This window comes from Corythoichthys intestinalis, chromosome 7, assembly GCF_030265065.1.
Source record: "Corythoichthys intestinalis isolate RoL2023-P3 chromosome 7, ASM3026506v1, whole genome shotgun sequence".
NCBI classification, from domain to species: domain Eukaryota; kingdom Metazoa; phylum Chordata; class Actinopteri; order Syngnathiformes; family Syngnathidae; genus Corythoichthys; species Corythoichthys intestinalis.
In genome coordinates, this window is record NC_080401.1 from 54,783,811 (window position 1) to 54,797,437 (window position 13,627).

General features: G+C 38.8%; 1 protein-coding gene across 1 annotated transcript in view; it reads left to right on the top strand.

Moving 5' to 3' along the window:
- reps2 (RALBP1 associated Eps domain containing 2) overlaps positions 1-8,744 on the top strand; it is a 44,452-nt gene extending 35,708 nt beyond the window's left edge. Inside the window, exon 17 of the mRNA XM_057842241.1 lies at positions 7,613-8,744. Within this exon, the coding sequence (XP_057698224.1) occupies positions 7,613-7,681 (69 nt within the window). The 3' untranslated portion in view covers positions 7,682-8,744. The remainder of the gene's footprint in view (positions 1-7,612) is intronic.
- Positions 8,745-13,627: the final 4,883 nt, after the last annotated feature.

A 13,627-nucleotide genomic window follows, 5' to 3' on the forward strand; every position in this document is an offset into this window, starting at 1 on the left:
ATACGGTATATAAGGACTGTAGTGGGCATTTCACTCGACTGTCATTTAAATCTGTCTATGCTGTCCTCACTCGGAAGCGTCTACTTTTTCCAAAGCTAGACAGCTAGTGAACGACGCCTTAATAATCAGACTTCTTCCTTTTTCATCTGATCTATTAATAAAATGGCCTCAAACCATTGTTCTCTTTAGACCGTAGTGAAACTACAAAAAAAAAAGTACACAAGCATTGCATTAGCAACAACGTTAGCTTAGCACGCTATACAGGTTCACTAAACATAAACAAAAAGTGTCTCATACAAAAAATATAACATTTCGCTTACTAACATAATATGTACATTCTTTACAACAACCATACTTACGGACCAATCTTGTCCAAGGATCATATAAGCACAACATTACAACGTAGGCGTCAGCCCGAGACGTCATGCAGCCATATTGAACTGGCAAGAAAGCAAAAAACCATGTCGCAAAGCGACCACAAGAGTTCGCTGTTAGACAGTACAAAAAACCTTGCTGTGAAACTTACCAAAAGGCAGAATACTGTCTGACATGGGACAGTGCTGGACATGTGCGTTAATTGCGTCAAATATTTTAACGTGATTAATTTAAAAAATTAATTACCGCGCGTTAACGCAATAATTTTGACAGCCCTAATATATATATATATATATATATATATATATATATATATATATATATATTTATTTATTTATTTATTTATAATGCTCAATTTCTCACAGAAAATGTTTGCAATTAAAATGCTTTGGTAGAAATATCTTAATTTATTTTGCTTGCAATGGAAAAAAAAAAAAGAAAATGGAAAAAAGAAATATCATTTTACACAAAACTCCAAAAATGGGCCGGACAAAAGTATTGGCACCCTTTGAAAAATCATGTGATGCTTCTCTAATTTGTGTAATTAACAACACCTGTTACTTACCTGTGGCACATAACAGGTTGTGGCAAGAACTAAATTACACGTGCAGCCAGTTAAAATGGATTAAAGTTGAGTCAAGCTCTGTCCCGTGTCCTTGTGTGTACCACATTGAGCATGGAGAAAAGAAAGAAAACCAAAGAACTGTCGGAGGACTTGAGAAGCAAAATTGTGAGGAAGCACGGGCAATCTCAAGGCTACATCTCCAAAGACCTGAATGTTCCTGCGTCTACCGTGCGCATTTTTCAACCAAAGATTATGCGGATGGTGAATAAAGAACCTCGACTAACATCCAGACAAGTTCAAGCTGTCCTGCAGTCCGAGGTTACAGCAGCGTCAACCTGTACTATCCGTCGGCGTCTGAATGAAAAGTGACTTTATGGTAGGATACCTAGGAAGACACCACTTATGACCCAGAGACATAAAAAAGCCAGGCTGGAGTTTGCCAAAACTTACCTGAGAAAGCCAAAAACACTTTGGAAGAATTTTCTCTGGTCAGATGAGACAAAAGTAGAGCTTTTTGGGAAAAGGCATCAACACAGAGTTTACAGGGAAAAAAACGAGGCCTTCAAAGAAAAGAACACTGTCCCCACAGTCAAACTTGGCGGAGGTTCCCTGATGTTTTTGGGTTGCTTTGCTTCCTCTGGCACTGGACTGCTTGACTATGTGAATGGCATTATGAAGTCTGAAGACTACCAACAAATTTTGCAGCATAATGGAGGGCCCAATGTGAGAAAGATGGGTCTCCTTCAGAGGTCGTAGGTCTTCCAGCAGGACAATGACCCAAATAACACTTCAAAAAGCACTAGAAAATGGTTTGAGAGAAACCACTGGAGACTTCCAAAGTGGCCGGCAATGAATCCAGACCTGAATCCCACAGAAAACCTGTGGAGAGATCTGAAAATGGCACCCTTCAAATCTCAGAGACCTGGAGCAGTTGGCCAAAGAAAAATGGTCTGAAATTCCAGCAAAGCATTGTAAGAAACTCATTCATGGATACCGGAAGTGGTTGTTCGCAGTTATTTCATCTAAAGGTTGTGCTACCAAGTATTAGGCTGAGAGTGCCAATACTTTAGTCTGGCCCATTTTTGGAGTTTTGTGTAAAATGATAATGATTTAATTATTTTTGTCATTCTCTTATGTGTTTTTTCATTGCAAGCAAAATAAATGAAGATATTACTACCAAAGCATTTGTAATTGCAATCACTTTCTGGGAGAAATTGAGCATTATCTGACAGAATTACAGAGTGCCAATACTTTTGGCCAGCAGTGTATTCTATTACAAGCATTCAGTTGAGCTGTTAGCATCCGCATTCACTTGGCCACCATTCCTCTCGTAAATGATCCAGCGGTGAAATCAGTGGCACTCGCGTGCCGCGTTATTTTACACGCCGGATGAGGTCGGAACGCAGAACGGAATGACACGCGCGAGGTCATCTGGCCTCCGGGCTCGGTTCCGTTGCATTTTGCGAGGCATATTTGGAATTCGAGAGAGGGGCATGTGCGTCTTTATTTAGCTACGGCAGCGTGGTGGCAATTCCAAAGCGGCCGTCAGCATTCTCAACTGTCCGCTTGAAAATACGAGCAAGCCCGAGAATCGCTGATTGGAAAGAAGAGCGCGCCGGGGGAAGACCTTCGTGATGCTATGTCACCTGTTAAAAGCGTGCAGGCAAGGTCAGGGATGAGTCCAAATTCTGACCTGAGGGCCTTTGCCAGTCGCTGCACATATTTTTGTCTGTAGTAAATAGAGGTCGACCGATATGGGATTTTCAATGGCTGATACCGATTTAATTTTTTTCAGATTGAGCCGATTGCAGATGTCTAAATCCGATATTTGTGGCCATTATTAGGGTTGTTCCGATCGTGTTTTTTTGCTCCCGATCCGATCGTTTTAGTTTGAGTATCTGCCGATCCCAATATCTCCTTATCCGATTGCTTTTTTTTTTTTTGCTCACGATTCAATTCCAATCATTCCCGATAATTTTTCCCGATTATATACATTTTGGCAATGCATTAAGAAAAAAATGAATAAAACTCGGACAAATATATACATAAGTACTGTATTTGTATATAATGACAATAAATCCTCAAGATGGCATTTACATTATTAACACTCTTTCTATGAGAGGAATCCACGGATAGAAAGATTTATACTTCTTAGAGGATAAGTGTAACTTTGTATATTGTGACTAAATATTGCCATCAAGTGTATTTGTTGAGCTTTCAGTAAATGATACTGTAGCCATTTAACTTCTGCCCAAATGCATGATGGGAAGTGCAACCATGATTGTGCATCGTGGTACCAATTGATATATCTTCTCTGCATTGGAAAATAACATAGGGATCAACTACTACCTTTCTTCCCCACATTGCTTCCCACGATTATTCTTATCGTTGGGAGGGGGATTGTAAGGCTTTAGCCATTTAAAAAAAGGCTCCAAAGGCTACCAAAACTAACTCTATTATTTTACGCTGCCTTTTAACTCTCGATACTATATGGGTAAAACGGCGCCAATATAGATTGAACGCGACAATGCATGAGTGGGTCGTGCAGCGCATGCGTTAATTGTGTTAAATAATGTATCGTGATAAATGTAAAAAATATTAATTCTCACCCCTACCTTAAGCTTAAACTAAAGACTCTGGAAGAGTGTAACACATTATGTCTGTAACGTTAAATACAATTAGAAAACGATTTAATTTTAAAAAATATATATATATTAAAAAAAAAGACATGTCCGATATTTTTTTGCCGATTCCGATACTTTGAAAATGACGTGATGTTGATTATGAAAGACAATTGAAACACTCTGTAAATAAATGTATTAACTAGACTTGTCCGATAATATCGGCCGATAAAACCATTTAAAATAATTTCGGAAAGTATCGATTTTGCGATAGTATGGATGCTGGGTTATACTGTATAATAACATACAAGCCTGCAGCCTTTGTGCATGGCCTGGTTACAGCTTAGCACTGCAGCTGTGCTGAGAGCGAGATGTCTCTAAACCAAGATGCTTAAATGAACAATACATGAAAAATAATGAATTATAAACTCATCACATATAACTACTGCATCCCCAGAAAGAAATGGTCACTAAGAAAAGTTGTAAAATGTTTAATTATAATTAAAAATCTGTGCCCAACAAAATGCATTTTGGAAAATGTCATTGCATTGACATGTCCTATGACTGCCTGCCTATATACCGTATTTTCCGCACTATAACGTGCACCTAAAAGCCTTAAATTTTCTCAAAAGCCGACAGTGCGCCTTATAATCCGGCGCGCGCCGCCATTGACGGCCATGGACGTCCAAATTTCCCATTCATTTCTAATGGCATTTAATCATGTTTTTTCATTCTATTGATGCCAATGTACTTGGATTCCAGTGACGCCTATGTAAATTGATACCATTGACGTCCATGGACGTCCAAATGTTTTCCCATTCATTTTCGATGGGATTTTTTTTTTCCCCCAAATCAACAGAAAATGACTAGATATCAATAGGACATGTCCCCCAAACTTCCCCAATTCCATTGACGCTTATGAAGAGTGCCGCCATTGATGTCCATGGATGTCCAAACTTCGCATTCATTTCCAATGGCATTTCATCATGTTTTTTCATTTTATTGATGCCAGTGTACTTAGATTCCATTGACACCTATTTATGTTGATACCATTGACGTCCATGGACTTCCAAATTTTTTCCCATTCATTTTCAATGGCAAAAAAAACAATGTCACCAAATCAACAGGAAATGACCAGATATCAATAGGACGTGTAGCCCAAATGTCCCCGATTGCATTGACGCTTATGAAGGGTGATGCCATTGACGTCCATGGACGTCCAAACTTCCCATTCATTTCCAATGGCATTTCAGCATGTTTTTTCATTTTATTGATGCCAATGTAGTTGGATTCCATGGACGCCTATGTAAGTTGATACCATTGACGTCCATGGACGTCCAATTTTTTCCCATTCATTTTCAATGGCAAAAAAAAAACAATATCCCCAAATCAACAGAAAATGACCAGATATCAATAGGAAGTATACCCCAAATGTCCTGATTGCATTCACGCTTATGGAGGGTGCTGCCATTGACGGACATGGACGTCCAATTCTCCCAATCATTTCTAATGGCGTTTACTTTGTTTAATGCCATTGGCTGGCATTATTGTCCATTCTATTGATAGACCTGAGTGGGGCTAAGATCTGTATCTCCACAGAGGAAAGACCCAGGTGTAATTTCTCCCGAAATTGCAGTTTCTAGTATAGGTATCAATATTGAGCCGCAAGTTTTTTTTGTTTTGTTTTTTTTTTACTTTATACAAATTTGCAAACAAAAACAGGCTTACAAAATTGCACCATTATAATAAGAAAACCACAAAAAAATGTAATAAAACGTAAATTAAAAAAAACACTCTCCATCATTGTTTTCTTCACTGACCAATTATAAATCAACATTTTGGGACCAAAAAGACAAAAAAATCCCCCCAAAATTTGAATAAATAGTTTTATATTTGATAATTCAACATAAGCAGCAGGTATAGTCATAGGCGTTTTTGGCCTTTATACATGCTCCGATCAAATACAGTGCATACATTGCAAAACAATAAGAAAATTTGAACCTAACACAAAAAGGGTGACTGTGGAAAAGAAAAGTTCCCCTCCACTATGTGATATAAATGTTGCAATATATGTTTTAACTTCCTGTTGTGTTGCCATTTTGTTGACATTCCCTTAGTGCAGCAACGTCTAATGGATGCATAAAATAAGCCTAGCCTCTACTCTAGCGTTTATTCTATGCGCCATATAATGCGGTGCGCCTTATATATGGAAAAAGTTTTAAAATATGTAATTCATTGAAGGTGCGCCTTATAATCCGGTGCGCCTTATAGTGCGGAAAATACGGTATGTAATGCTTTGGCTGCCCCCTAGTGGCTCTCTAAGATAACTGGTGTAAACATGATTTATATGTAAACACTTTGGCTCATTTCAATTTATTTTATTTATATGGGACATTATTTTGACATTTTTTCTATAACTTTAGTTGAAGTTGTTCTCGTATTTTTCACAGAATGATTACTTTATGTGGAAAACCTTGAAGTTTTAATATTTTAAGTCCATGACTGCATATATCAGTATCGGTTTGATATCTGTTATTGGTTAAAATGTAATTATCTACAACCTAGTACAGGGTTTACTAAATCTGGACTTCGGTGCCACTCCAACACACCTGAATCAAAATAATCAGGATCATTATCAGGTTTCTGGAGAGGTTGCTGATGACATCATCATTTGATTCAGGTGTGTTAGGGGAGAGAGACTTGGAAAACACGACAGGAAAAGTGGCACCAAGGTCCGGATTTAGTGAACCCTGACCTAGTATACATTAGAAGTAAAAAAAAAAAAACATTTTAAAAATCTGCTACATCCCTTTGTAACACTGGCCACTAGGTGGTGCAAAATCACAATTTACAATCATCACCTCAACGGTCAACATAACAAAACTATGCTATTATATCGGCCCGATATATTGACTAACGTCGGCCGATCTTAAAAAAGTCCATATATCGGCCCGATATATCGGCTGGCCAAAATATTGGTCGACCTTAATGAGAAAGATCATCACCTAAACATCAGTTTTCCCATTATATCAGCCCAGTATATCGGCCGATCTTGAAAAAAGCCCATATATTGCCCCAATTTATCGGCAGGCCAATATATCGATCGACCTTCATGAGAAAGATCATCACCTAAACATAAGTTATCCTTTTATATCGGGCCGATATATCGGCAGGCCAATATGTCAGTCGACCTTCATGAGAAAGATCATCTCCCAACAATAAACATAAGGTATGCTATTATATTGGCCCGATATATCTACTGATGTCGGCCAATCTTGAAAAAAGTCCATATATCGCCGCGATATATCGGCTGGCCAATATATTGATCAACCTTGAGAAAAATCTTCACCGAAACATCATTTATCCCATTATATCAGCTTAATACATCAGCCGATCTTGAAAAAAGCCGATATATCGGCCCGATATATCGGTTGACCTTTAGTTGTCAAATAAAATCATTTTTAGTAGGCTTGTCCGAAACACATATTTTAACACCCACGCGCGAGTCCAAATCACCTGATTTTGAGCATTCGTTCGCCCGTCCCAGTCAACATCTTGCAACGTTGAAATTACTGTAATTATTGACTTAATTTGGGATTTAATTAGTTAGAAAAAAAAAAAATGTAATTAAAGTTGTATACACCCGAGTTCAAAAGTTTTGAGACACTTCACCAATCATTTACATGGGAAAGTGTCTCAAAACATTTGAATTCAAGAAATCAAATTACTATGATTATTGACCTAATTTGAGATTTAATTAATTCAACAAAAAATAAAAAATGTTAAAAAAAGTTGTATACAAAAGTTTTGAGACACATAACCATTCATTTACATGTGAATGTGTCTCAAAACCTTTTGACCAAGGGTGCATTACAGTTTTTGTTTCCTGTTTTCGTTATAAAATGAACACTAGTTTTAAAATAACTCATAAATACGTGACCAAATATTTCACGATATTGCACTTGACGTAACGATCCTTCATACACACGTGTCATTCCTTTAGCGTTTTGACCGTAGCGCGAAGGTCATGTGATCTTTCTTGTCATTGCAGGCTGTCAACCGGGAGCGAGTCGCCTTGGAGACCCAGCTGGACCTCTTGCGACCCGTGGCGTCCGCGTGATCAGCCGACAAGCGACCGATCCTGAAATCACGATCAGGCTAAGGTTCTGTTTAGCTAAGTAAGACACCCAATCAGGAAGAATTTCGCATCTGATTGGTTAAAGGAACAGCACACTTGCGAATAACGATAAACCTGAACAGGATTTAGCCAGATCGTGGTGGAATATTGGCTGTGCTTTGACGTTTTGCACGACGAAAGCTGTTTACTTGATTTATGTGAATGTTGAACTCCCTGAGAAATGATTTTGTCTCATTCATTGAACTCTTGAAGTTACATTTTTTTAGTTTTGTTCTACTTTGTTAGCTTCAGATTTGGCAAAAGTTCAGCCAATAGTGAAAATTTGCTGGACGCGGAAACATTGCGCTAAAACAAGATCATTGGCAGTGAATGATTAATCTGTCGATTAATTTTGTGATTAATAGATTATTTGATAGTAATCTGTCGGCTAATTTTGCTATCAATCTAGTTTTGAAATATGAAATTGCCAGTACAAATAGTTTGGAGACCCATCGTCGTTATTGGCACTAAAACACGTAAAAGACATCGTCGTCAGTGAAGGAGTTAATGATAGATTAATCTGTCTAGTAATTTGTGATTAATTGATTAATTTGATCGATTAATCTGATGACAAATTTTAGGATTAATGTATGATTTCTAATATTGAGTGGCTGAACTGAAACATTGAAGCAGCGAATGAGTTCATTTTGGTTTCGTTCTTTGAATGTAGCCTTCATATTTTCTTACTTTTGGGTCAGACTCTTTGTTTTTATCAACTCGCACATGGTTATAGCCCATCTATTTGCCAAACTGTTTCCAAAAACGATTACAAATAAAGCTAAAATGGAAATAGAGGAAAGAAAAAAAATGTGGTCAACCAGCACAAAACTTGTAAGTGAAGACTGCAGACGTGCTATGCAAAGACCAGGTGCTGCTTTGGACTATTCCTACTGTGAATGTATGATGATGATAGCATGTTTGGGCTGCATGCTAACCTTGCCGCGACGGTAGAACGAAGTTGTCATTCAGAAGTGACTAATAAAGTGGATTATTTTTTACCGCTGTCATGTCATGTTTTTCTTGCTTTAAGAAAGAACATTTGTTAGTTTGCTACCAACCCTCCCACTTCAAATGGATTGGATAGCTCTCTTGTCAACGGTAGCCAATTAGCTAAAAAAAAAACACCCTCCAACGAATTAGTTTAACGCTAGTAGACGTCCATTCTTTTTGAAGTGGGAGTCCGGCAGACAATGAACGTTCGTTCATTGGCTGCCAGACTCCCACTTCAAATCGATTGGCCATCTATCCCTGTGAATCGCAGGCAGTCTCATCTCTATAATTATACAGTGCTGGCCAAAAGTATTGGCACCCCTGCAATTCTGTCAGATAATACTCAATTTCTCCCAGAAAACGATTGCAATTATAAATGCTTTGGTATTAATATCTTCATTTATTTTTCTTGCAATGAAAAAACACAAAAGAGAATGGGAAAAAAATTAAATCGTTATCATTTTACACAAAAACTTGGGCCGGACAAAAGTGTTGGCACCCTTTGAAAAATCATGTGATGCTTCTCTAATTTGTGTAATTAACAGCACCTGCTACTTACCTGTGGCACATAACAGGTGGTGGCAATAACTAAATCACACTTGCAGCCAGTTAAAATGGATTAAAGTTGACTCAACCTCTGTCCTGTGTCCTTGTGTGTACCACATTGCGCATGGAGAAAAGAAAGAAGACCAAAGAACTGTCTGAGGACTTTAAAAGCAAAATTGTGAGGAAGCATGGGCAATCTCAAGGCTACAACTCCATCTCCAAAGACCTGAATGTTCCTAAGTCTACCGTGCGCAGTGTCATCAATAAGTGTAAAGCCCATGGCACTGTGGCTAACCTCCCTAGATGTGGACGGAAAAGAAAAATTGATGAGAGATTTCAATGAAAGATTGGGCAGATGGTGGATAAAAAACTTCGACTAACATCCAACAAGTTGCAATCCGAGGGTACAGCAGTGTCAACCCGTCTATCCGTTGCCGTCTGAATGAAAAGGGACTCCATGGTAGGATACCCAGGAAGACCCCACTTCTGACCCAGAGACGTAAAAAAGCCAGGCTGGAGTTTGCCAAAACTTACCTGAGAAAGCCAAAACACGTTTTGGAAGAATGTTCTCTGGTCAGTCAGATGAGACAAAAGTAGAGCTTTTTGGGAAAAGGCATCAACATATAGTTTACAGGAAAAAAACAAGGCCCTCAAAGCAAAGAACACGGTCCCCACAGTCAAACACGGCGGAGGTTCCCTGATGTTTTGGGGTTGCTTTGCTGCCTCTGCCACTGGACTGCTTGACTTTGTGAATGCCATTATGAAGTCTGAAGACTACCAACAAATTTTGCAGCATGTGAGAAAGCTGGGTCTCCCTCAGAGGTCATGGGTCTTCCAGCAGGACAGTGACCCCAAACACACTTCAAATAGCACAAGGAAATGGTTTGAGAGAAAGCACTGGAGACTTCGAAAGTGGCTAGCAATGAGTCCAGACCTGAATCCCATACAACACCTGTGGAGAGATCTGAAAATGGCGGTTTGGAGAAGGCACTCTTCAAATCTCAGAGACCTGGAGCAGTTGGCCAAAGAAGAGTGGTCTAAAATTCCAGCAGAGCATTGTTAAGAAACTCATTAATACCGAAAGCGGTTGTTCGCAGTTATTAAGTCTAAAGGTTGTGCCACCAAGTATTAGTAAGGATGCCAATACTTTTCGTCCGGCCCATTTTTGGGGTTTTGTGTAAAATGATAATAATTGTTTTTCCCCATTCATTTTCGTGTTTTTTCATTGCAAGCAAAATAAATGAAGATATTACTGCCAAAGCATTTGTAATTGCAATCATTTTCTGGGAGAAATTGAGTATTATCTGACAAAATTGCAGGTGCGCCAATACTTTTGGCCAGCACCGTATCTCCTGACAGCCGATTCCGAGAGCAACAGACGCCGCGTCATGACGGAAATATCAGCACGCTGATCCTTTCCTGCTATTAGTGCAGTGATGAAACGGCGCAGACAGACGTGCGACTAAAACAGCTGTTTTCCAAACACAGACACAACAAGGCGGGATCAAAAAAGAAAGGAAAAAAAAAGGTCAACGGGCCCATAATCATGGCTGTATTCCCAGATCCCTCCGCCATAGTTTGTCCCCAAAATATCCTTTGACACACTTGGCTCCCTGTTCAACACCTCGCACACTATCAGGCTGACACCATGGCTTGTTTGCTCAGCATGGGAGACTGTGGGCATGATGCAAAAAAACGCAAACAAAAAGCATTTAATGGTAACTTTTTCACAAAAAGAAGGTATTCAACTAGCATTTTCAATGTTGGATTACACACAGTTAACCGTAAACCTTTACTAATAAATAAAGATGTCCCGATCGATCGACATCCTGATCGATCGGGTCCGATCACGTCATTTTCAAAGTATCGGAATCGGCAAAAAAATATCGCACATACCTTTTTTTATTTTTTTTTATTTATTTATTTTTTTTATCGTTTTCTAATTGTATTTAACGTTACAGACAAAATGTCTTACACTCATCCAGAGTAGTTTTGGCTTAGAGTAGGGCTATCAAATTTATTGCGTTAACGGCGGCAATTTTTTTTTTTTTTTTTTTTCAATTTAATCACGTTAAGTAATTAACGCATGCGCTGCATGACCCACTCATGCATTGTCGCGTTCAATCTATAAAGATGCCGTTTTGCCTCTAGATAGCGCTAAAATGCAGCGTATAATGAGTAGAGAGAATTTTGACAGCCTTTGGAGCCATTTTTTATGTGGCTAAAGCCGTACAATACCTCTCTCAGCAATTAAATATAACGTGGGATTGTGGGGAAGAAAGGTAGTAGTTGATCATTTTCTTAACACCCTGTGTTCTTTCCCAACACAGAGAAGATATATCAATTGGTAGCCCTACACACAGTCATGGTTGCACTTCCCATCATGCATTTGGGCAGAAGTTAAATGGCTGCAGTATCATTTACTGAAAGCTCAACAAATACACTAGCTGGCAATATTTAGTCACAATATACAAAGTCACATTTATCCTTTAAGAATTACAAGTCTTTCTATCCGTGGATGCCTCTCACAGAAAGAATGTAAATTATGTAAATGCCATCTTGAGGATTTATTGTCATAATAAACGAATACAGTACTTATGTACTGTATGTTGAATGTATATATTCATCCGAGTTTTATTCATTTTATTCTTAATGCATAGCCAAAATGTATATGATCGGGAAAAATTATCGGGAATGATTGGAATTGAATCGGGAGCAAAAAAAAAAACAATCGGATCGAGAAATATCGGGATCGGCAGATACTCAAACTAAAACGATCGGCATCGGATCGGGAGCACAAAAACATGACCGGAACAACCCTACTAATAAACATACACTCCCACAAAAGATACATGCAGTGGTATGAAAAAGTATCTGAACTTTTTGGAATTTCTCACATTTCTGCATAAAATCACCATCAAATGCGATCTGATCTTTGTCAAAATCATACAGATGTAAATGCTGTATCTGCTTTAACTAAAACCACCCAAACATTTATCGGTTTTCATATTTTAACGATGATAGCATGCAAACAATGTCAGAAGGTGGGAAAAATAAGTCAACCCTCTGCCTAAGGAGACTTAAAGAGCAATTTAAAGTGCCTGTGACACGAAAAAGCATGTTTATTTCATAATACACGCGGTATTTTATGCCCCTGAATGATATGGACCGCTTGGATGTGTGTGGAAGCGATCGCTATATTTTTGAATCCCGCGCCATGAAAATGAGTGACTTCCGGCTTCGGTCTTGCATTGAGGAGGAGGGCGCTGTGACGTGTACGGTAGAAGACGTTCTCTTCACTATACAGTGTACTGTTGTGTATGAGGACGAAGGATTCAGCTGATTTTGCGGATTAATACTTTTATTTTTTGCATCACGCCAGCCAAACGGCTGCAGAAAAATCATTCTGTATGCGGGAGAGGCGTATGCGCCTTTTTGGAGTTTCAAAAGGTTCCCATTCACCGTGGATATTTACTGTGGGACCATTGGACTTACAAGGAAGTGAGTAAACGTTTTGTATTATGTCAAATACGAATACAGTGATTACAAAGTAAACACTATAAAATTCCTTTAAATAAAGGACTACTTACGTTTGATCATTGATAGGCATGTAAAAAGCTATCCTCATGCTCATTAGCAGTTAGCTGTTAGCGCGTTAGCTACACAACAACTCCAGCCACCCTCCTCCAGGGAACGAACTGTAAATTGCTCTCCGCCGGGCGGTTTGCCGATCCGCAAAGAAACTCGACAACCGGGTCGTCATGTCAAATAATCCAGGCTAGTTATGTGTGATTTTCCACTTCGAAGACTTTGAAACATCCCTCGGTTCGGGTTAGCATGTCGGCTAGCTGTCACTCCTTCTGGTCTGTTTACATTCTAAGAAGCTGGGGAAGGGAAATTACATATGTCCGATTTAGGTGTCATAAAATATCGTTCGGGAGGTGTGACAGTAAAGGTGAAGTCGACTGTTTTGACCATTATGGAGTAATTTTGCCATTTCGTCTTGAATAAATGGATTTTTATTATTTTATATTCCATTTCGCACAAGATTGTTATTTGTCATGACCATGCCATTTATTTAGCAATTGGGGAAAGTACTTGGGTAAAAAGAATATCCTGTAAAAATATTGAAGTAAAGAGACAGAAACAATGACATTTTGCCGCTCTCTTCGTCGCGTTTTCCTCATTGTGAATAGTTCCCCCTCGACGGGCTGACTGGTCCTTCTCAAGCCATTTATATAGCTATTGGGGAAAAATACTTGGATAAAAAGAATATCCTGTAAAAATATTGGGAGTAGAGAGACTGAAACAATGACATTTTGCGGCTCTCTTCGTCGCATTTTCCTCGTTCTG